Source organism: Carassius gibelio, chromosome B16 (genome assembly GCF_023724105.1).
Source record: "Carassius gibelio isolate Cgi1373 ecotype wild population from Czech Republic chromosome B16, carGib1.2-hapl.c, whole genome shotgun sequence".
Classification (NCBI taxonomy): Eukaryota; Metazoa; Chordata; class Actinopteri; order Cypriniformes; family Cyprinidae; genus Carassius; species Carassius gibelio.
Genome location: NC_068411.1, coordinates 12,101,159 through 12,126,371, shown reverse-complemented (window position 1 = coordinate 12,126,371; position 25,213 = coordinate 12,101,159). Strand labels below are relative to the sequence as shown.

At 35.4% G+C, this 25,213-nt stretch overlaps 1 protein-coding gene across 42 annotated transcripts in view; it reads left to right on the top strand.

Annotated features, from left to right (window-relative positions):
• The first annotated feature begins 1,260 nt into the window (after nt 1-1,260).
• Nucleotides 1,261-25,213, top strand: part of ecm1b (extracellular matrix protein 1b) — a 120,483-nt gene continuing 96,530 nt past the window's right edge. For 2 of the 42 annotated variants that reach the window (XM_052577760.1, XM_052577729.1), the window contains exons 1-4: nt 1,272-1,479; nt 1,798-1,842; nt 3,086-3,121; nt 3,250-3,306. In XM_052577760.1, the coding sequence (XP_052433720.1) occupies nt 1,410-1,479; nt 1,798-1,842; nt 3,086-3,121; nt 3,250-3,306 (208 nt within the window). In that variant the 5' untranslated portion in view covers nt 1,272-1,409. Of the gene's footprint in view, nt 1,480-1,797; nt 1,843-3,085; nt 3,122-3,249; nt 3,307-3,400; nt 3,467-4,612; nt 4,882-14,703; nt 14,907-15,212; nt 15,258-15,370; nt 15,416-16,327; nt 16,376-16,535; nt 16,575-16,651; nt 16,718-16,993; nt 17,263-25,213 lie in introns of those variants that run through there. The other 40 variants (XM_052577721.1, XM_052577718.1, XM_052577719.1 and 37 more) reach the window with 40 other exon arrangements.

Genomic DNA, 25,213 nt, shown 5'->3' with positions numbered 1-25,213 from the left:
CACTGAATGTGCGAGTAAATGAGCTCATATGGATAAGCAATGCTAAGTGTAATGGCATGTGTTTGTGTGAGTAGCCTAATACCGCAATTTAGTGGTAAAATATGCACATAAATATATATAAATATAGTTTAAACACAACTCGAAGTGCAATCAACACACATACAGCAATGTCCATATTATACAAATGCATGCCTATATTGGATGTTGTCATTAAACATGAACATCTGAATAATGTGAACATGAATATCAGACGATGTCAAACAGGTTCGACAGATTTATAATACGATATACCTATTCATTTTGACTCCACTGTACACTGTAAGACTCAGAAGTGCAGTGTTCGGCAGAATCTATGGCAGGAGAACAAATGGCGATTTAGAATTTGTACTTGACACTGGTTTATAGTGAATTACTGCACAATGTTTAGACTTGTTAGACATGGATTCCAGGAACCATCCTATATCATCACACCACCCTGAATGCATTCAAGACGTGACAACCCAACCCTGCTGGTGTTGTATGTGAAACAGGTTGTGTCTCTAAACGTCAGCAGATGTTTTGTTCACCGACTGAGGTTTACAATAGAGTGTGTGGGGTGGCTGATGACCAATAGATCATCAGTCAAACATCATCAGTAACAGCTGCTGTTATATAAAAAAATTAGTAGCCTATATAAGAATGTAGATTTAAGGAAAAGATATAAAACGATTTTTTCCATAAAGGTTGACATTTTACATAATTATCAGCATAGGGTGCCACATAGCCTGAATTGTAGATAGAAATTAAAACTTGTATCGGAACATAAACGTGTGTTCAATAAACTAGCTACTTTTTTTCCTGGGTTCTCTAGTCTTGTTGTTTGTAGAAAAGACTTGAGGCATGTGCCTTTATGAATTCCTTTCCCTGATAGTTAGGCTACAGGATTGAAAGTGACTCAATACCTTACTAAATTTAATTCATGAAATAATAAATAATAAAAATGTAGGCTAATTAAAAGGCAATTGCACATGCAGATTATTTTAAACAAAAATACTGCGGAAAAAAATATAATATTATTAGTCATCAATTTACAAGGTTTTTGGAAAACTTTCCTATTTCAACTTAAACGACCTATTTAAAACTTTCACGACCAAGCAGGTGTAAAAAAATTAAAAGCGATTCGCGATGGACAATTTTTTTCTAGATAAATAACTCGTGTAGTTCAGAATTGGGAAAGGAAGTGACATGGAAATGAGTGTATTTTGCGGAAGATGGTCCTCCTCCTCCTCCTCCACATGATCTTCTCCTGACTGCAGGGTTTGTCTTTAAAAGCTGAAGAGCGGAACAGTGAACACACGGTCAGCTCCCTCCGCGTCAGATACACGTTAACCTCAACAGAGAAGTGTTTGACTGAGGGCACATCACTGACCATGAGCTCCTCACGCGGCGTGGGACTTTATTTGACGCTTTTACTCGCTCTTCTGTGCGACGCATCTGAAGGTAAATGCAACTTCTTAGGCCTGTGTCACGCTAATGTTTTCATGTCGCTTACACAGAACATAGCTCAGACATGGAGTAGGCAATTTTTTTATATATCTTATGTTCAGGATTTATGAGAAGGAATATAAATGTATGGGGTATTTAATGACTGTAGAATTATTTTGTCATGTTTTGTAAGGCAGTGTTCGTTTGTGAATATATTTTTCCCCCATGCATACCAGAGTTACATAAAACATGCTTGCAGATGTTCTGGATGTTATCCAAGTATTTTTGTTTCTTCCCGCTAATGACTAATGCCAATGTGTCCTACTTTTCCAGACTTTCCTTTCCAAAGGGAAAGTACTCACACGCTACTGGATGAAGGTCTGTTTGAATTATATTCTCAAATTTATACCATAACCACTCCTCCATATTTTAAATGTATAGTGTATAGTTGAATAATATCACACCAGCATGTTGTTGTAAATGGCAGCGATTATTTCCTGCTGAAAAACTATAGAAACCATCACAGGAATTGTACTGGTTTTAATGGAAACTGTAATGTCCCTGTGGCTCTGTTCTGGTAATTTGTTGCCTGTTTTATTGGTGGCTTATTAAACCATTAAATCCTAAGGGAATATGTCTCAAAGCACACCACTGGAAACATTTTTTTAATGGTTCATATTTGATGTTTGGTAATGGTATTTGTAATGGAAACTATAATATTTTTTTTTGATGGTTTCTATTGTTTTTTTGTTTTGTTTTTTTCAGTAGGGATCCACAGATATTTAGTTCAGCATGATTGTGAGTTTCATGGTTTAAACTATAGTTAATGGGCAGTTAATATAAGTAATTAATTTAAAGCAGTTATTGTGTAAGATTATTGATACCATTTGTCTGTAAGATTATTGCTGTTAATGCCGTTTGGCTGGATCAGAAGAAGGTCACAATCTGAAAAGACAAGGAACTCTTACAAGAATCAACAGCTGTACTCAGTCTCGCAAAACAGCACACCCAACTGAGAGAAGCAAAAGCTCCACACCTTATACATGATCCTCTTCCTTTACTCACTCTCCCCTCATTTCAGTCTGAACACAGGACACTGCAGAGGTCACCAAAACCAGAGTTTTTTACAATGCAACAATTCATGTTTAATGTCGTTTGAAAGGTCTCTATGTGTCTGGTAAAGGGGTCTCATTCTATTAACATAAGAACAGGGAGCCATAAATATTGAAAAGTGACTACTTCACACAAATTACATTGTGTATGTAAATGAAGTACAGCCTCCCACAGTAATCAAAGTTACTCACATGCAACCCCCAACTGTAATATGCTAAAACCCCTGCAACAACAAACAATACCATTTGGTAACTTTGGGGTTCTTCTGGATATTTAATTAATAATAAAATCACTAATTTGGTCAAGTGTGTGAATGATGACTTCTAGAAGTGTTAGCTGTGCTTCATACATCGCTATACAACTGTCAGTAGTAGACAGTGCACCTTTTTTGCTAACTTAATTTAGCTCATTTGAATCCAAGTTTCGCTCGTAATGTCATCACTGATGATTAAAGCAAAGCTGTTCTTGTCAGAAGCCTGACCTGATCGTTGTTTTCTTTCATTCGCAGATGGCCTTCAGCATGAGATGCCAGTTCCTCCTGAGGGTAAGGCCATGATCAGTGATTGACTTGTCCTGTTGATTGATCAGTTGGTTTATATTTGTAATGGATATGTGACAAAACTTATTTTCATCTTTAAAACAAGAATTTACACTTTCTTTGTCTTATTTCAGTACTGGAATTTTTGATGATGCAGAGACCAGTCATCCCTGACCTTTCCAAAGTGATGGGTGAGTGATCACTTGCTGTTTCTCAATGTAAAGTCAATGGATTAGTTTGACTGGTGTTTTACATCCTCTCCTGGGTTTCTTTGTGTGTATTTAGCAGCAGGCTCTTCAGACATGACCGAGAGAGAAGACACAAACTTTCACCCTGAGAATGCCCCAATAGGTACAGTTGCATCCTATAATGTGTTTTGGTTTGGGAGCTGAGATTCAGTTGGCCAGTGTGTCTCGACTTCTGAGCAAAACTTGATCAAAAAAGATCTTCCATATTGTTTAAAGGGACACTAAGTAGGAATTACTCCCATCTAGTGGTGAAATTGTATTTTGCATTCAAACTAATTTTGCTCTCCAGCGCCTCGCTTTTTTAAATGCGTGTTGCATCTACGGTAGGCGATATGTACCAAAAAGCTTTGACGGGATGTCTTCTAATAGCACTTCGTCGAGTTTTCCTTCAGATGAACAGGTGTGTTATTTCAAACAAACTGCAACATGACCATAAACAAACGAATGTTACAGTATGAATTACTGACTGTGTAAAACATGAAATATTGTAATTAGTAGTTATGTCTTCTTTATTCGTTATATTTTCTGAATAATGTGCATTGTTAGATATAAAAAAAATATTGTAATATAGATTGTAACACTGACTTACCTGTCGAGAAGAAAACTGGCCACTTCAACTTCTCTTTTGAAATCTTTATCAAGCATTAGCTCTTTGTACCTAGAAAAAGCTTCCCCGACATTAACTCTTGTTTTCTGTAATCTACGGTCACGTTTCCTTTTATGTTCTATTTTTGACTGTTTTGGCAACGATGTTTTCTTCTCCTGTGGCGCGGCATATGTATGGTCCATAATAAGAATGCAATCCAGACTTTTAAACTTGCCGGTGCAGTTTCAAGCGCCTCTCACTGCTCTGCACCTGCGTTTCTGGCTCTGACCGAAAACGCGTTCTGGAAACGCGTTGGCTTAGTACTTTTTGTCCCTCTCTGCTATTATAGTTTTGCAAGATGGCGGAACTACATGGAAGCCTCCGTCGACCTACCCGTCCCATGTATATAAAGATAATAAATTCTTCATTTACGAGGATTAGTTTAAACATTGGCATAGGTATTTGTACACCATTGAGGGCATATTTATGAATAAAAATATTGATTTTAGTTAATAAAATACCTAAAAAGTTACTTATTGTCCCTTTAAGAAGTCCTGGACCCAATTAATATAGCACTGGTTGAACTTGCAGCATTTGACAGATTTGTAACCTGTCAAAAATTTTGGTATTATTGGTGTTTACATATTAAAAATCTCTCATCAGGTCGCCCAGTGTTTGGCCCTCGCTCAGTGGGACCCAGGATGGGTCCAGAGGTTCATTTCCCCCCTGCCTTTCCAAATACAGGAAACCTGCAAGATATCTGTCAGTTCAGTAAAGCTCCGGTCCGGTATCCTAAGGACATGTTTCCTCAGAGTGGCTTTGGCCGTGAGCATCGTCAGGCTGATGCTATCAATCAACTTCAGTCCTGGTACGGTTTCTGCTGCAGCATTAATGGAACACCAGAAGAGCAAATCTGTTGTGCTGAACAAGCGGTGAGAATCTTGACATTATTATAATATTATACCTTCTTCTAACAGGTGTAGCTTTCACGAGACTTTATTCGGGAAATTAACCTCATCCTTGTTCTCTCAACAAAAGCCCAATTCAAATTTTTTTTTGGCTTTTGGATTGTGTAAAAAATGATTGGACTATAGCGTAAAAAAAATTCTGCTACCAACCAAAGTATGTAATTCTTACATGTTTTGTTCATTGTGATGATCTTAACAAGTGAACACACCTTTTATGAATTTTCACCAGAAGTAGAAACGTAGGCTATGTAGGCTATAAACAAACTACAAGACAGTCGCATGATTTTAAGCTTCTCTCTTTCAGTCTTTATTTAAAAAATATAGAATTAGAATAGAATTTGCAAGAGTGTTATTATAAACATAATGAGGTTATAAAAGCAGACTAGTAATTAGATGGGTTAAACATTTTGTATAATGATATCTAATGTCCACGACAGCCTCTGCAGTCCCAATTGGCCATTTGTTCGCAACCACCAAAAATCTAAAGGGGGTATTAACGATGTATTTCATGTTGTAGAATAGATCATAACAATTTGTGCAGCCTGCCTTTACCAAAAATGAGTGTTTTTCAACCCATTGACTTAAGGAAGATGGAACCAGAAGTTCTAAAATGTTAACTTGTTTCGAGTGCTAACATGTCATCCCTGAAGCACTCTATTGCCTGTTTCCAAACAGGTTTCCCAACCACACCTGTCATTTGTCAATCCGGCACCAAACCTCTACCATTATTTGAGTCTGTAGCCTTTCTCAAAAAGTTTTAGCACTACAGAGTCACAGGGCCCTATAATACACCCGGCGGAATGGAACGCAAGGTGCAGCGCAAGTCTGTTTTTTCACATCGTTTAATTAGCAAATGCATTTGCACCCATTTGTGCGCCCATGGGCGTGCTGGTCTAAAAAAGAGGTGTTTTTCAGGCGCATTGCTGGCACATTGCTTTTTTTAAGGAGCTGACAATAGACTGCGCCATATACCAACTCAAACCTGGTCTAAAGTCTAAAGTCAATGGCGCAAGATTTTTTATTTAAAGAGCGCGTTGGTAGAGAATGCGCCTCTGGGCGGGTCCACAGTGCGCGTTGACTTTACTTATTACACACAGGGATGCGCATCACACAAACAGGCCAAATATTTAGATTGTTTTAGATCATTAAAATAGGGCCCACAGTTTTTATTTACTCTCATATGGTTTAACTGCATTGCTAAAGCAGAGACCACAGATTTCACCAGAAAGTGAAATACATTTTAAAGACTGTTAAATAATTGTTTTCCCCTGCTTTGCGTTTGTAATTTACTGCATTAAAATTTTTGGATGGTGCTCAGTTCATTTGTTTACTTTGTCTTTTTATGGACATTGTTGTGCACTGATTTACTGTGTTTCCAATCATTCAGTGGAAGAAGAGTCTGTCTGCCTACTGTACTGAGGAATTCTCTATTAAAACCAGTCACTACTTCTGCTGCAAGAAGAGAGGGAAGGCCAGATGGAGCTGTTTTGATAAGGAGGCTTCAGATTCTTCATATCACGTCTCCTCCGAAGTCTCAAATGGCAAAACTCCAAAAGAGATTCAAGGCTTCAAATATAACTCCAGAGCTTGCAAAGAGTAGGTTTCTACTGGAGAATGTACAGTGTGTTTGTGGTTGGAGTTTTTAATGGGTATTTTGTTTTTTCACAAAATACATTTAGAAATTTGATGATTGTAGTGTTACCTGAGTGAATCAAAATGAATTAGATCATTCAACTGTTACTTTTTACTAATAACTATTTTCTATACTTCTTTACTGTGCTTGAGGTTTTAACAAAATATCGATAATACAGCAACATTTAATTGAATTGCTTTTATTTTATGGTATATATTTATGTAAGCCCTGATCTCATATTTGTTTCAGAATGGCTCCTTCATGTAGTTTACAGATCAAAAAAATGTTATTTGCCCCACATGTTTTGTTTCTCCAAAAACTTTTATTTTAAAATGAATGCAGTCATATAAATAACTGTAATGGTGATGTGGTGCACCTTTTTTATTTTTGCTCTGTATTTCTAAATCTAAAATGCACATACAGTTTTCAGTAATGTTCAAGCAAAAAACTACTAATATCCTGTGTAATTGATCTCTAGTAAATACTGTTTTGAACCAGTGTTCCTGTCTAGTTATTCTTCAAATACTGTTGGACTCAACATTAGTTATGCCACATGATAGATATTCACATCAAACAATGAAATAAATTCATTTCAACATTGAGAATAAATGTTTTTTTTTAACTGTTTAAGTACTGTTCTTTCTCTTCTGCTCTCATTTATTGTCAATTTTTTATTTAATTATTAAATTATGAAAATAAGAAGATTGAAGACCCTAATGTTTTATTTCTTGCAATTCTCACTTCATTTCCCAGAACTGAATTCATCTCTAAATTCTGACTTTATAATTTTGAATTACAAGTTTATATCTCAATTCTGAGAAAAAAAAAGTCAAAAAGTAAATTGTGCCTTTTGTATTGCGTGATATAAATGTGCAATTCTTACTTGCGATTGTCAGTGTTGTCACGTCACTTTCACTTTTAATTGCAAGGAAAAAAGTTAGAATTGTGAGATATAAAGTTTTATTTTATTATTTTTTTAATAATAAACCACCAGTTCACTATCTCAACAAATTAGAATACTTTATAATAATAATAATAATTATATATATAAATGTCATATATCTTGTGCTTTCATGTCCATTCCATTCATATTTCATTATACAGAAGTACAGTACACAAATTTTTTGTAACTTAATTTGATTGCTTTTGCCTTATACACATATAATATCTTGGTTTCTCAGTGTGCATGAGTGCATGTAAACTTGTGCAGGGTTAATATGACGTGTTTAACCTTCTGATTTTCATACTGAGGTATGAAATTAAAAATAATCCCTGTGTTATAGATCTGAGGAACTGAAATGCAACTATTTATGTTTCTCAATCCCATGCCAAAGATATTTATTATAAATCACATTTTCAACTGACGGTTCAGATCTTTAGGTGTGTGTGTGAGGGTGTGTGTGTGTGTGTGTATTTTGCAATTCTTTTTCAGTTGGTCTTTTGACAGCAAATTGCTTGTTCATTTTAAATGTGAATGAAAGTGTTTGGTCTATCATTAAATAAATGAAATTTAAAGAAAAAATGTTCTGTCATCTTTATTAAAAAATTAGTAACATTCGATTATGATTATTGATCTAAGTAAAAAAATAAATAAAATAAATCCCAGTTGACAAAACATGGTTTAGGTCGACTGGACTAGAATAATAATAGTCAAGTCAACTTAAAGAAATTTGTTACCTGTATTAATTCCACTCTAATGGGAAGTTGTTTAATTATTTTTTTATATACTACAAATGATTAAAATGTAATAATATTTGCTATGGCTAAGAGCAAAAGACCAAATCCTGATAAACTCTGTTAACCTTAATTCATATTCGTGTAGGAGTTAAATAAGTATCTCTTTCTTCTATAGTAGAGTGGTAGGCTACTAGGCCCCGTTTACACCATTTTCGTTTTAAATGCATTAGTGTAAAGCGGGTTCTGATTCTGAAAGAAAATGCAGAACAGATTTGTTGTAATAACGAGTCATAAACACATTCACAGCTGTAAATCCAGTTTAGTTAGGAAGGTAAGGGTGCACTGAACGATTTGACAACAGCACCACGCCAGCAGTGTCAAGCCGGAAGTGGGCGGAGTAAAAGTTATCTTAATAGGCATGGTTTTGGATCATTTAAAAAAATGTAATCTACGTTGATATCAAGTCAGCATTTATTTTTTGTAACAATTAAATTGGATTGGTGTACTTTATTTGAATACTTTTGGACTGTTTTGTTTTTTGAAAGAAAAACACACCTGCTGCCATTAAACAACTTGGAAGAGCCAGGACAACTTTTTATTGAACTCTGATTGGATTCGTCTGAAAGAAGAAAGTTATACACTTAGGATGCCTTGAGGGAGAGTAAAACACAGCCTAATTTTAATTTTTGGATGAAATAAGCAAAGTTGCTAATGGCCAATATGCCAGCACTGAACATTTTTCAGGATTCACAACATATTCAGCAAAATAATAAAAAATGGCCATGTCCATAAACAGGGTTTCTGCTGGTTTTATGAAGATAAATTCAAGATTTTATAAAGACCTTTTAAATACCAATTATAGAAAATTAAAGGAATATGATTTCTAAATTTTGAAGCTGTTTTCCAACTCAAATGTCTAAATTTTCTTAAAGGGTTCACCCTCCCCAAACATTTAAATAAATAAAGAATTTCTCATTTACTGTATTAAACGTCTAGTTGTTTTAATCCTGAATGAGTTTCTTTCTGTGACAAGTCCCAGATAGGTGACTGCCTTTCCTTTGTGTGTCACAATCAAGTTGAATTTGAACACTACATCTTCTTGAAATATCCAGTAAAATAAAAGGTATGAAAAAGCAACATATTGTGTGCATAAATAACCCTAAACTGTTTTGTAGGCCATTTGTACAGACCTTGCGGTCAGTGTGGCAGCTGAAGTAGGAGGCTCGGAGCTCCACATGTTCCGATGGAGAGAAAACCCTGACACTGTAGCCACACTTTGCTGCACACTGCTCATTTATGGGGTACACACTGGTCTCGCCTGAAAGACAAATCACTAGTTTTGCCTGCTCAAACACAATTTTCACTCTTTATTCAGTGAAATTTTAATCAGATTTACTAAAAGTAAAAGCATGCCAGGTCAGTCCTAAGAAATAAAGAAATGGTGTTGAATAGCCACTGCAGGTCAAGAGTGATGTTTTCTGACCCCTAGTTTTTAGTGAAGGTGCAGGACTTGCCAACAGATTTAAAAAGAAGGTTCACTGCCAGTGAAGAAGAGAGATCAACAGCGATCATGAAGTAATGAGCACAACCCATTATGAAGAGCTTCTGCATGAATAAATGGGTTGAAATCTAAATATGTGTGCTAGTAAGGACTAACGGGCGTGTGTTTAAAGGGGGGGTGAATTGCTATTTCATGCGTACTGAGTTTTTTACACTGTTAAAGAGCTGGATTCCCATGCTAAACATGGACAAAGTTTCAAAAATTAAGTTGTACGTTTGAAAGAGTATTTCTGTTCCAAAAAAACTCCTTCCGGTTTGTCACAAGTTTCGGAAAGTTTTTTTCGAGTATGGCTCTGTGTGACGTTAGATGGAGCAGAATTTCCTTATATGGGTCCTAGGGCACGTCTGCCGGAAGAGCGCGCGCTCCCGTATAGCAGAGCACTGAGAGCACAGACGTTCACTGATCAGAGCGAGAGCGTCGCGAAAAGTCACAAAAGAAGTGTGTTTTTGGTTGCCAGGGCAAGACAACCCTGCACAGATTACCAAAAGAGAAACAGCATTAAGGGACCAGTGGATGGAGTTTATTTTTACAGAGCATCAACGGAGTTGTGCAAGTGTTTGTGTTTGTTCCCTGCATTTCGAAGATGCTTGTTTTACAAACAAGGCCCAGTTTGACGACGGATTTGCCTATCGTTTATTTCTTAAGGATGATGCAATCCCAACGAAAAAGGGTCACGATCGTGTGTTGGAACCGCAGGCGGTGAGTAAAACTGCTTAAAATATCTCTGCCTCCTTGTTAGTGCGTCCGCCTCCCATGCCGGAGACACGGGTTCGAGCCCCGCTCGGAGTGAGTCGTTGCTGCTGCTGCTCTCGTTCAGTTTCAGCCTCGGGATCTGATTCTGGATCATAAATATACGCTGAATCTGAGTGTTAGCCATGGTTTGTTTTGGTTGGTTTTTTCCTCACGATGTCACAGCTTCCACATGCTCTCAACTCAAAAGCCTATTCGCGCTCGTGATTCTTTAGCTCCGCCCACACGTCACGCCTCCAGCTGGTCGTGTTTTTCCGGGAAAAATCGGTACATACTATCTTTCTCTTATGAATATAATAAAACTAAAGACTTTTTGTAGTTATGAAGGATGCAGTACTACTCTATAGGTACTCAAGATTAACAGGATATTGAGTGAAAGCGAGCATTTCACCCCCCCTTTAAGCAGACACTTTAATTCAGTGGGAATATGATCTCATTTCAGAGTTGTTCACACATACAGGAGCAAGGTCACACTGATAAGACAAAATCATGTATTAAAAGTGCATGTAAAATTGAAACCATAAAGTGCTCTAATGGCAACCAACAGCTAGTACCAGCTGCTAGCAAACTACACCTGCTAACCAACACAGACTTAAGTGAACCATGCACTTGCTTTTTCTGTATATCCTGGCCAAACTGACACTATGTGCTACTGCCTGCTACACACCACTTTTTATAAGTAGGCTAAGTTTCTCTACCCATGAGGTTTAAAGGTAACTCTAACCTCATCAGCTGTAGCTGATTGAAAGAAACCTCTTTTGTTAATGAGCTACACATGTGGCTGTAAAACCTGAAGGCCTGTGGTTGGATGGCGAGACAGTCAAAGGTCATTTGATGACAACACACCCGACAAACGAGACTGTCATAATAAGGCCGCTAGAGGGCGCTTGATTTTTAAATGTAATAATGGGTCGTAATGCGCTGCTTGCGTTTTTAGGAGGAGGACAGTCTCCCAATAATTATTTCAAGTTGATAATTTTTAACACCTCATTTTAGAGCTAGTAATGGAGGCTTGAGACAATGGTATGAGAGACAGAGAGAGATTAAGTATATGTGAATTACTTGAATTTGTATGAGGGGCCGTACAAGACTTAATTTATTCTGGCACTCTCACACACTTACATTCTCCTTTCACATGCATATATTCTTGCTTTCACACACTTACATTCTTCTTACACATGCATACATTTCTACTCTCACACACACTTACATTGTCCGTTCATATGCACATATTTTTGCTTCCACACACATACATTCTCCTTACAAATACATATATTTTTACTTTCACACTTATACATTCTCCTTACACATACAGACATACATATATTTCTACTCTCACACACATAAATTCTCCTTTCACATACATATACACACATATATAGAATGTATGTATGTAAGAGAAGAATGTATGTATGTGCGAGAGAGAGTATGTATGTGCGAGAGAGAGTATAGTGGAAACGGAAGGCGTTTAGTTGAAACGGAAGGCGTGTAGTGGAAACGGAAGGCAGGTTAGGTGCGATCAGACTCGCAGTGATAGGTCTTGATCAGGATGGCTGAGGTAGATGAGGCAGCCGCAGAAGTATTTCAGCAAGCTATCTGGGTTTTTTAAAAATACATAAATATTATCATCGTGAAAAGGTAGCATGGCCTCGTCATTTGAGCGAGTCGTGATTGAGGACGCGAGCTTAGCATTATAAGCGTCCAAGGATTTTTTTTTTCATTTAATTTAGGAAGTGAATTAAGTGGGAGGCAGCAAGTTAGGGACAGCCATATCTTTATATTATTTAAATAACCCAAGACTCATTGCAGTTTATTTATTTTTAGATTTTTATTTACTTATTCAATTGCACAGCTCTGCCTGCAGCAACAACTCAATACTAGACTAGTGTTCTATAAGCGCCACCTGCTGTCAGAGATTGAATTAGCATTTTCATCGGAATCAAAAGCGCTTTAATGCCAAGTGTTTACACACAGAAGAAATTTCGTCAGGAGCTTCCAGTACAGAAAGTACAAACATAGTGCAAGACACACACACATATAATTAAGGAAATAAAACTAATAATAATAAATAGTAATAATAAAATATTAATTCAGCCCATCTGATGTTTTTGTTTTGTGCACTTGCTTCATGTTGCATATATTGTTTGTTTGTTTGCTCAAGGTTAGTTTGGCCAGTAACAGAGCAAAATAAACATTTGATAAATGTAAAAACGAAAAAAAGAGAAAAAGAATAAGAACTAAATAAATTGGCAATGTCAATGGGAATCGGCTCATTTGATTGTAAAATAAATAAAATCCTGATCAGTGCATCCTTAACTGGAATAGTTAGGCCTGAAAAAGAATGGTTTATTTTAGTTTTATCTTTGAACTATTGTACCTATTTGTGCAAAATGGTTAATATTTATTTGAGAGTAAGAATATGTAGATAGGCCTAATTTTGGGGACAAAACATGCAAATACATTTTTATCCTGTTGTTAAATATATTTGCTTGCTCAGTGTCATTGTGGACTTTGGATCTTTTTGTTGTAAGACTTTTAAAAGAAATAACAGAAATGGTTTGCAAAGGGATATTGAACTGTAATATGGTCAAGACCTCCCAGGAACTTTTTTATCTGCATTCTCTGAAAATAACTGCATATCCTAAATCATTCATCAATCGATTAGATTCAATCATTCCAAACAGCCCCTTAATATAACTGAGATTAATGCAAATGACAGATGTTTATATTTGTAGCCTAAATATCAAACATCATTTCTCTTTGTCAATAAGTGCCAGCATAGTTTGTGTTCAGGGAGAAAAAAACTATCAAGCATTCTTTAAATGACGGCATCAGATGTCCTTTCCTTCAGTTTTCCTTGTATTAAGGGGAAAGCTCCATAAAATGTTAGAATGAGGAAGAACTTGATTTAAACAATAAATAAACAGAGAAACTGTTAGGGAAGTAATGCTCCTCTACCATTCAGAACATATTTAAATAATTGTCAAGCATTATATGACTTTTGGTACAGTACTTCATTTCTTCCACAATCCTGAAGCTCGTCTGGGCACAAGTGATCCTCATCAAGTGTTAACAGCATCTGGTTTTGACTAGAACCTTTTTTTTCTCCATTGAATTCGTCACTTCAGTGCAAACAGGTTAAGGGCAGAATAAATTATGCATTTGCTGTAGAACCATTGTTTTCAGTCCTGAGTTACTGGTAAACTGCACTGTAAATGTAATAAATTGTGTAATAATTTATTGAAGTTGATAATATTTGTAAATCTAATCCTCAACTATTTTCTTTAGGCCTTTACAATGTATTTGTGATTTTAAATTGTAAATTAATTTTACCTCTTTAATTTAATGATAATACTGTGCATTTCTCTATAGTTTAAGTTTTGTTTTTGCAATTCATTCTTTGCTCTATTCATTTAGTAAACATCTTTCATTTCATTTAGGTCTCATGAAAGTATTATGTCTAAGATATGTCAGAGTAGACAAAAACAGTTGATTAAGTTCCCAAAGTCCCATGACTTTACTGTGTGTTGATATTGTGTGTCCAAGGGAACAAATCCCTGTCTGGCTAAACAACACAAGAAACACCAGCACTGTTGGGCAATCCAAGGCTGTTAGCACCAGCACTGTTGTGTTTGTTAATATAAGACTGAGTCAGGGTCAGCTCTGTAGTTTCTGAGATTTTAGTGTTTCTATAACTAATTTCCACATCGGAGATATCCCCTTCAGCTGTACCTTGAGCCAAAATCAGTGAGCCATCACAGTTTTTTTTCAGTACCCTCCATAGTAAAAAAAAATTAATATATTTAAAATACATTTATTTCATAATAATAATGCTAGTTCAACTACAATTCATGACCAAGAAAGTATTAAAATAAATCAAAAGCATCATTCACAATTGACACATTTTTGTAGATAAGCTATGAAACTCGTGTAGATCAAAATTTGGAAAGAAAGTGACATGGAAATGAGTGTATTTTTGACAGTAAATACTAAGTAGGGCTCCTTTCCATCCTCCTTTCCACTGACTTATTATTTTTGGGTGGCTGGTACAAGATAAGACGGGGCACGTACTGGTAGGCAGAAAAAAAAATAGAAGTGACCTACTGTAAAGGAGTTAAAGTGTGACAGCAAGTCTTTAAAGGTGAAGATGGTCTTCCTCCTCCTCCACATGATCTTCTCCTGACTGCAGGGTTTGTCTTTAAAAGCTGAAGAGCGGAACAGTGAACGGTCAGCTCCCTCCGCGTCAGATACACGTTAACTTCAACAGAGAAGTGTTTGACTGAGGGCACATCACTGACCATGAGCTCCTCACGCGGCGTGGGACTTTATTTGCGCTTTTACTCGCTCTTCTGTGCGACGCATCTGAAGGTAAATGCAACTTTTTAGGTCTGCGTCATGCTAATGTTTTCATGTCGTTTGCACAGAACATAGCTCAGACATGGAGTAGGCTACTTTTGTATATATCATTTATAAGAAGTAATATAAATGTATGGGGTGTTTATGACTGTAGAATTTTTTTGTCATGTTTTGTAAGGCAGTGTTTGTTTGTGAATAGATTTTTTTTCCATGGATAACAGAGTTCCATTAAACATGCTTCTAGATGTTCTGGATGTTATCCGAGTATTTTTGTTTCTTCCCGCTAATGACTAATGCCAATGTGTCCTACTTTTTCAGACTCTCCTGTCCAAAGGGAAATTACTCACACGCTAGCTGATGAAGGTCTGTTTGAATTATATAATCTCAAATTTAAACCATAATCACTTTTTACAAAAACTTTTTTAGTTTTCTTTCTTCCCTCTAATGACTAATGCCAATGTGTCCTGCTTTTCCAGACTTTCCTTTCCAAAGGGAAATTACTCACACGCTACTGGATGAAGGTCTGTTGGAATTATATTCTCAAATTTATACCATAACCACTCCTCCATATTTTAAATGTATAGTGTATAGTTGAATAATATCACACCAGCATGTTATTGTGAATGTCAGCGATTCTTTCCTGCTGAAAAACTATAGAAACCATCACAGGAATTGTGTTGGTTTTAATGTAATGTCCCTGTTGCTCTCTTCTGGTAATTTGTTGCCTTTTATTGGTGGCTTATTAAATCACTAAATCCTAATGAAATATGTATCAAACTAATCCACACGAAACCTTTTTTTATGTTTAAGTAGTTGATGTTTTGTAATGGTATTTGTAGTGGAAACCATCTGAATTTCTATGATGGTTTCTATAGTTTTTTTGTTTTGTTTTTTCAGTAGGGATCCACAGATATTTAGTTCAGCATGATTGTGAGTTTCATGGATAAAACAATATAGTTAATGGGCAGTTAATATAAGTAATTAATTTAAGGAAGTTATTGTGTAAGATTATTGGCTACCGACGTAGGACCAGTGGGCGGACCTTACATATTATATAACAACATACCATTCAGATTAAAAAAATGGACAGTTAAATTGTTGTTCAAAAAAAGCATAACTTTGCATGTCACCAACACAACAAGCAGATTGAAAGCTGGTGTGGCTCATTGATGTTGTTCTGTTTGTTTTTGCAGGAAATGTTAAGTAAAAATTCCAAACACAGATTTTGCAAAAAGTTTAATTTGACTTCTAGAAGTGTTAGCTGTGCTTCATACATCGCTATACAACTGTCAGTAGTAGACAGTGCACCTTTTTTGCCAACTAAATTTTGCTCATTTGAATCCAAGTTTCGCTCGTAATGTCATCACTGATGATTAAAGCAAAGCTGTTCTTGTCAGAAGCCTGACCTGATTGTTGTTTTCTTTCATTCGCAGATGGCCTTCAGTGGGAGTTGGGATTTAGGTCTGAATCAGGGCCCATCGGTAAGGCCATGATCAGTGTTTGACTTGTCCTGTTGATTGATCAGTTGGTTTATATTTGTAATGGATATGTTTTGATTCATTAAAATTCATGTTGACTTAATAGGCAAAACTTATTTTCATCTGTAAAGCAAGAGTTTACACTTTCTTTGTCTTATTTCAGAGCAGAGACTAATATTCCCTGACCTTTCCAAAGTGATGGGTGAGTGATCACTTGCTGTTTCTCAATGTAAAGTCAATGTTTTACATCCTCTCCTGGGTTTTTTTGTGTGTATTTAGCTGCAGGCTCTTCCGACATGACCGAGAGAGAAGACACAAACTTTCACCCTGAGAATGCCCCAATAGGTACAGTTGCATCCTATAATGTGTTTTGGTTTGGGAGCTGAGATTCAGTTTGGCCAGTGTGTCTCGACTTCTGAGCGAGAACTTGAGATGGTCTTTAGATGGAACATTTTATGTGTTTATATAAAAAGCTCTTCAATAGTGTTTAAGCCATGGACTCAATTAATATAACACTGGTTGAATTGCAGAATTTTAAAGATATTTAACCTGTTAATATTGGTAAAAAGTTTTAAGTTTTAAGTTTTTTACATTTAAAAAATCTCTCATCTGTCTCATCAGGTCGCCCAGTGTTTGGCCCTCGCTCAGTGGGACCCAGGATGGGTCCAGAGGTTCATTTCCCCCCTGCCTTCCCATTTACAGGCAACCTGCAAGATATCTGTCAGTTCAGTAAAGCTCCGGTCCGGTATCCTAAGGACATGTTTCCTCAGAGTGGCTTTGGCCGTGAACATCGTCAAGCTAATGCTATCAATCAACTTCAGTCCTGGTTCGGTGTCTGCTGCGGCATTAATGGAAAACCAGAAGAGCAAATCTGTTGTGCTGAACAAGCGGTGAGAGTCTTGACATTATTATACTTTCTAATAACAGGTGCAGCATTCACAAGACTATATTCACAGGACCTTTTTTACAAACTCAAATGTACTTCTCTTGTGATATAAATTGAGAACTACTACTTTATAGTTTTATTGTATGAATCATACCACCAAACTAAATGGAAGCAGCAACAAATGAATTGGAGCGCTTCAGTGATGACATATTTTTGTAGGCAAACCTGGACATTAACATCACCCTTTTTCTCTCAACAAAAACCCATTTAGATTTTTTTTTCGTTTGCTTTTAGAGTATTGCGGAAAATAAGTTCTGATGATTACAAAAGTATATCATTCTTATATATGTTTTATGAATTTTCACCAGAAGAACAAAGCTAAATGTAGGCTGTAAGCAAGCTACAACACAGTGGCATGATTTTAAGCTTCTCTCTTTCAGTCTTTAAAGGGATCCCTGGGTATTAAGACATGTATTGCTTAATATAATATAAATTGTGTCTCTTATTGAAATATGTAATAGAAAACCCACAAAAAAGTATGTAAAAGTACAAGATCTGGGGCGTTTAAACTCCCTGTGAGGAAAAGTCAATGATACAGCATTTGGTTTAAGCCTATACTTGTATTCATCACCACCTGTAAGATCTTTCATTAGCTGTAGTCATAATATCAGTATTTTATTTTCCAAGTTATCTATTCTGACTTGTGTTGCAGTTAAAACATCAACAGATAGCGGCAACAGCTCACCGAGTGCAACCATTTGACGTCATCAGAATAATGCCGCCCCCCATAGTCCAAAATATATATAAAACTATGTGATATTTTAAAATAACATAAATCTCTAATGGGTTTTCCACTACATATTTTTAATAAGGACATCATTTACATTATATTAAGCTATACAAATCTTAATACCCAGACCAATAAATTGCAGACATTGTACATAATCGACCAAGTCATCCAGAATGATTGAACCAAAAGTTTAAAATGCTAACTTGTTATGAGTGCTAACATCTCATCCCTGAAGCTCTCAACCACGTCTGTCATTTGTCAATCCAGCACCAAACTCTACCATTAATTAAGACTGTGTAGCCTTTCTCAAACCATTTTAGCGCTACAGAGTCACAGTGTTTGTTAACATTCACATCTGGTTTAAATAATCCAGTTCTTAACTGCTAACATCTGTAGCAATTGGACCAATCAGACACAAAACTATTTGTTATATTTAACAAATAATATCTAACGCCTCCTATTCTTACTAAAGGGTCTATGGACCCTTCCCCCAAAATGCTACTATCACCTCAAAATGGACAGAACAGGCCTCTTGTTCCATTGCAACCAAAGGCACACTATCTGATAATAACACTAGGTTTACGGCTCCCAGGAATGTCAAAGCAACTCTTAACTCAAGTCTCTCAAAAACAGACAAATAAAGAATATAAAAAGGGACTCTTCTATAATTAATTCATAGAAAACCCTTTCTTTGAATTAATTAACACATACTTTAGGGCATTGTGTATACTGTTATTGTTCTTGTTGTGTTTTGTGTATTGTATATATTTTATACATGCTGATGATGGATCACTAGTTAATATAACCTCATCTATATGATGTTTGGTATCGATGAGTTCGTATTTTCATGATCTAAATGAGAGTGTATGTTATATGTTGATGCCTGCCAAAAATTTGTTTTACAAGAATCTTAAATATTCTTCTCTTGAACCCCCCAAATCTAATTTCATATGACACCAGACTAGAGACAAAGAGTTGTAAAACTTCCCTCCAAAATGTACCATTCCTCATTGGCTCATTCAAATCCTGAGGATGTGACATCGTCACACTATTTAGAACACTGATCACCAGATCAGGTTGGTTCTTTTAGATTCAGGAATTCCAGGAGAAGATGCTGAGCTAAGAGATTTAAAAACCACCCTAAGCTTGTGCCAGGCTTTCGGCCTTGACTTTCCTTTCATCAATGTCCTCTGATTCGAACTGGTCTTTCTCATCAACTCATTTCAGCAGAGACCAACTAGCCCTAAAGTGCATCAGGACTCTTTTTCAAACAGGCGAGACGTGCAAGTATCAAACTCAGTCTTATTAATTGACACCTTTTACAAAGTAAAAGTCCTTCAGACTGTAGATCTGCTGAATATCAAATTGTACCACACCTTCATGTCTTTATTTCTCTTCTCTTTTCTGCTTAAGCTTTAACCCTTTTCCTATTCCAACTGTGTGTGTGTGTGTGTGTGTTAGACTAGTTTAAGTGTTTATGTAGTTAATAAAGTCTTATTTGTATCACACTGAAGGTTGTTAATTGTTTGCTCATAACTGAAGTCCCTAATCATGCAGATTTTTGCTACATGCTCTGAGTAGCATTGTACAGTAAGAAAATTATTTTCCTTAATTGACAGACGGTTGACACTGAGAGGTTAAGTAAACACTGACAGCGGATTTAAATATTTATAATTAATCATAACTAATTATGACTGATTTCCCCATTGAGCTGTTTCGCTACACATCACTAAAACAGAGACCACAGATCTAGGGGCACTATCAGTCATATTGTTTACTTTGTCTTTATATGGACGTTGTACGCTCTCAGGCACAATCAAGGTCTTTAGACAAATTCTCGCTTTGTTTTCGTTTCAATATTTAGTCTTCGGTGACAAAGTATCCAAAACATTGGACCATTTTCAAAGTAAACCGCTTTGACTCTTTATGCATGTATAATTCACTCATGATCGTTGCGCTCTCTCTCTTTCATTGTAGATGTAGTCCTATCTTATTATTGCAGTGTTTTTTCTTTGTATATTTATTTCTGATATCTGATTTACTTTCTTTCCAATCATTCAGTGGAAGAAGAGTCTGTCTGACTACTGTAATGAGGAATCCTCTATTAAGACCAGTCAATACTTCTGCTGCAAGAAGAGAGGGAAGGCCAGATGGAGCTGTTTTGATAAGGAGGCTTCAGATTCTTCATATCACGTCTCCTCCGAAGTCTCAAATGGCAAAACTCCACAAAAGTTCAAAAGTTCCTTCAAATATAACTCCATAGCTTGCAAATGGTAGGTTTCTACTAGAGTATATAAAATGTGTTTTGGAGTTTTTAATGGGCATTTTGTTTTTTACAAAATAAATTTTAAAAATAAATGTTTGTAGTGTTACCTGAGTGAATGAAAATGAAATAGATTATTCAACTGTTATTTTGCACTAATAACTATATTCTATATTTCTTTACTATGCTTGAGGTGTTAACAACATTTCTAGCTTTCATTTGATGGTATATATTAAGCTTTGATCTGTTTCATAATGGCTCCTTCATGTAGTTTAAAAATAAAAAAGATGTTATATGCCATTTATTGTTTTGTTTTTGTTTTGTTTATTTTAAATTAAATGCAGTCATGGAAATAACTAATGTTGATGTGGCTTACCATTTTACTTTGTATTTTTAAATTGTAAAATGCACATAAACTATTTGGTGATGTTCAAGCTTTTTTATAGATATTGACTGGGAAAGTATGGTATTGAATGATAATGGTAACACACACACTCTCTTATTAAAGAGTATAAAAGATAACCGAAACTTAATTTACTACCCTGTGTAATTGATCTCTAGTAAATACTCTTGTTTTAAACCAGTGATCCTGGCTAGTTATTCTTCAAATCCTGTTGGATCAACATTGGTTATGCCACATGATAGATGTTCACATCAAACAATTAAATAAATTATTTTCAACATTGAGAATAAATGTTTTTTTTTAAAACTGTTTAAGTAGTGTTTTTTTCTTCTACTCTTATTGTATAATGATATCTATTACACAAAATAAAAGGTGGCACACTGTCTATTTTTGATTTAATGATTAAAAGAAGTTGATTGTAGACCCTAATGTGTTTATTTCTTGCAATTCTCACTTTATTTCTCAGAAGTTCTAAATTCTCTTGAAATTCTGACTTTATAACTCAGTATTGCGAGTTTATATCTCAATATTGAAGAGAAAAAAAAATTCTTTTCTCAGAATTGCATGATACAAATGTGCAATTCTAATTTGCAGTTGCAAGAAAAAAGTTAGAATTGTGAGATAAAAAGTTTTATTTTTCAGCTTGTAATCAGTCAAAATAAAGGGTTAAATAAATAAAACAAGGTAATGGTCTAAGCTTTTGAAAATGTCAAACAATTATATTTTGTACAATTAAAATCATTGTCTCAATAATGTTGACTAATTTTAGCTGTACTTGAATTCTGTTGAGACACTCAGTGGTCCTGATTATTATTATATAACCTATATTATTATAGTAAAATATAGGTTAAAACTATCAATGTGTCTAATGATTGAACTGTTGTGCAAAAGAATTAGCACAGAGCTGTTGCTAAGCATATCAGCAGTAATTATTTGTTCCATTTGGGCCTATACATATAGGATATGCCGATATTTAGAAGCACTGTTTGCAACTATAGTTACAGTAAATGTCATATAAAGATCTTACTTGATAGCAATTCATTTTTTAAAACTTCAAAATTAATTGGTTGCTACAATAATGCTACAGAAGAAAACGTTAAAGGTTTTGTTGGGGGCCTCAATCTGATTAAGTAGATGGAGGTAGGCTATGTGCAAGAACAAACCCAATTCCAAAAAAGTTGGGACACTGTACAAATTGTGAGTAAAAAAGGAATGGAATAATTTACAAATCTCATAAAGATTTTTAAATAAAATATAAAATAAATAAAAATATAGAAATTATCATTCTTTCTATGTGATGTGAGACTACTGGGACAACAAATAAACATAAACAGACTCGACTGAATAAGCAGGCTATGTTCATAATGCTTTATTTCTGTCACGATCGTCATTCAGGATCAGGACTGACTCAGGACCCACTTCCAGACTCCATTTCCCATAATCCCATGCTTAGGGCTAATCACCACCAGGCAGTGTTGGGAGTAACGCGTTACAAAAGTAATGCATTACAGTAATTTATTACTTTTTCCTGTAAAGCAGTAGTGTAAGGCATTATTAATTAATTTTCAGTAATATTTTACTCGGTTCAGCAAAACTTGCGTTACAAAAAAAAAAAAAAAAACCTTTGAGAGACCGCGAGATATCATTAATCTCCCTCTTGTTGGTGTAACTTTGTTATTGCGTGACATAGTCCAGTGAAGGCGGGTTTACAGGAGTGGCGCCAGGCATGATTTCTGCCCCTGCTGTGCTCGCGAGTCGCGAGTCCCGCTTATTACCAGTGGAAAAGCGGCTAATGAAGATGGCAGAAGACGACTGTACATTCACGAGGTGGACATATGCTCATTACTTTGAATTTGTCAGAGATAAGGACAAAAAGAACGTACTAGTCAAATGCAACCTTTGTGTAAATCCAAAAGAACTGTCGATAGCACTAGCAATTAAAAAAAAAACATCTCGAACGGTGTTATTTTTCTCTTCTCAGCAAGTGAACGTTAGTGGTCGCATGGCACCGTTCGATATGTTTTTTTTTTTTTTGTTTTTTTTTTGTGACCAACACTGACAAGGTAATCTAACGTTTCCATGAATACTAGCTAGAATTGTATAATCTAGTTCATATAGATTATAGGTCAGTGGGTCAAAATGTATAGTAAAAATATTATAGCCATCAACAGACCTAAATTGAAGAAAAAAAAAAAATGATTTAATTTAAAATTTAATTTACTAAATGTTTTAAAGTGGTTGTAATAAATGTGTTTTAGCTACATTTAAAATAAAAAAAGAATGTTGAAGTAAGTCAACTAAATGTTTATTTTAAATTTAGCTAAAATAAATGTATTGCAACCACTTAATGCAAAAAAAGCACATTTTATGAGTCATTTATTTTTTTCAATGTATATAGGCCTACAGCTTAGTTGGGGACATTTAATTATCAACTATATTATTGGTCTGCCTTACGCCTACTTAATGTGGACGATGAGGCAATTTTCTTCTAGAAACAAACTTTGTTGTATTATTTTTATTTTATCACGGTGAAGCTGCTTAGTCTGTATTGTAAAAAGCACTATATAAATTTAAGGTGACTTTACTACAGCACAGCAGCATAATGTGAATGTATAGGCTACTCTTACATCCAATAGGAACAGACAGTAAATTTGCAAATGTGTGATTTAACATTGCATGATGATGAACTGGAAATTTAATATATGTGTATTTTACAAATGGATTTATTTTAACCTGACTTTATTTGGTAGCCTGTTTTGTTTTAGTCTTTTTTAGAGGCAAAGGCTTAAGGGTTTTTTCTTCTGTGTTCTTACTAACCAGTTAGGCTATGTTTAGCCTATATGTTCAGTTCTGTGGACTAAAATGACTGAGGCTAAGGGGTTGGTCCTCCAATTGCACTTTATACTTGAGAAAGCACAGCAGGGCCGTGCAGAGACCTTTGGAGGGGCAGGTGCTCAAAGTATAAAAGGGGCACATGGAACAAGGCTTTAAATAACGCAGTTCAAAATAGCAATACAGCAATATATTGTGATGCATTCCTTGCCGATTTGCGTATCGATATGGATGATTATGTATTGATACAGCAGCAAATGCTGTGATGCAGTTTTGAAAAAGAAAAAGATTAGAAGAGACAATTTTAAGTTTAAAAGTAAAAAAAGAGAAAAATATTTCCACCTAATAATAACTCTGGGATTAGAAACTGAAATGTCTAAATTGTTCCAACCTGAAGGCTTTTTCTTCTCTGTTCTACAGAATAATTAAGAACAGCTGTTATAGTAAAAACCATAGAAAACGCTTGTGCCTCTACATTTTCCTCTTTCTCACCAGCCTCTGCTTACCTGCTCTTTCTGTCACTTGTGCGTCTACATTTGCCTCTTTTTCTTCCTCTATCTCCATCTCCTCATCTGATCTATTACTTTCCACTCTCTGTCCATCTAGGAACAAGGCACAATCTATTTAATTATTAATCTATTATTTTAACCATCACTGCTATTCTTGCACCTAATCAATAAGTCCACCTTAAATATTGATACAAAACAATAAACAACTGAGTCATGCAATGAAAGCACTGTATAACTTATATAGGCTTATGTTTTATTTATTTTTCCTTTTTATTCAAAACAATTCCAAACATGCTTAATATATCAGGAAATATCTCGATTCTCAAATGTGTAAGTAAATACGTTTTGCACCTTTATAGATTGTTATTTGATCAATAAATGGAAAGGTAGTGTAATCTATTAACTACACATAAAACCCCGACATTTTACTTAAGTGCCATATCATGCCATAAAATATTTTTAATATGACTGAATTTGCATTTAATGTAAATTTTAATAACAATATTGTAAGTTACTTATTTTAACACTTTCATTTGACAGAGAGTAAAGAACATTTACATTATCAAATAACATTATCATTCAGTCTAGCCAGAGTTCAGGCACTCTCAAAAACTCCCATTAAAATCACTGAACCACTTTATATTACATTATGCACATCAGGATTTTTTTTTGTTTTTTCTCTCTCTCTCTCTCTCTGAAGAAAGAATTCGCTAAATAATTCAGTCAGCGAGCAAGTGAACAAAAACACCGCGTTTCATGATGACTCTTCTGCACATCTCCGATTGGCCATTGCAATCGCGCAACAGAACCGTTGATTGGTTATCATGAAGCGTTGTACGAACGAACGTCTCTGGCTCAGCGCCAGCCAGCGAACACAGATTTGAATGTGGCAGCTGATGCTATGCACTGAACGATCTAATCACAACAGTGTGATTATATCAAATATATAAAAAATATTATTCTGTTTTTTTTTTTTTTTTTTTTTTTTTTTTTTTGTCGTTTGGAAGCTGCATTTAAAATCAACTTGGCTCAGAAATCTTTGAATGGGCATGACGCCTCTGCCCTCGATGCCTGTGAAATGTTTCTCCCTCAAACAGCACGCTAACCTTACTCTACACTACAGGCTACACACCGCGATATAAACAACATATCTGCATG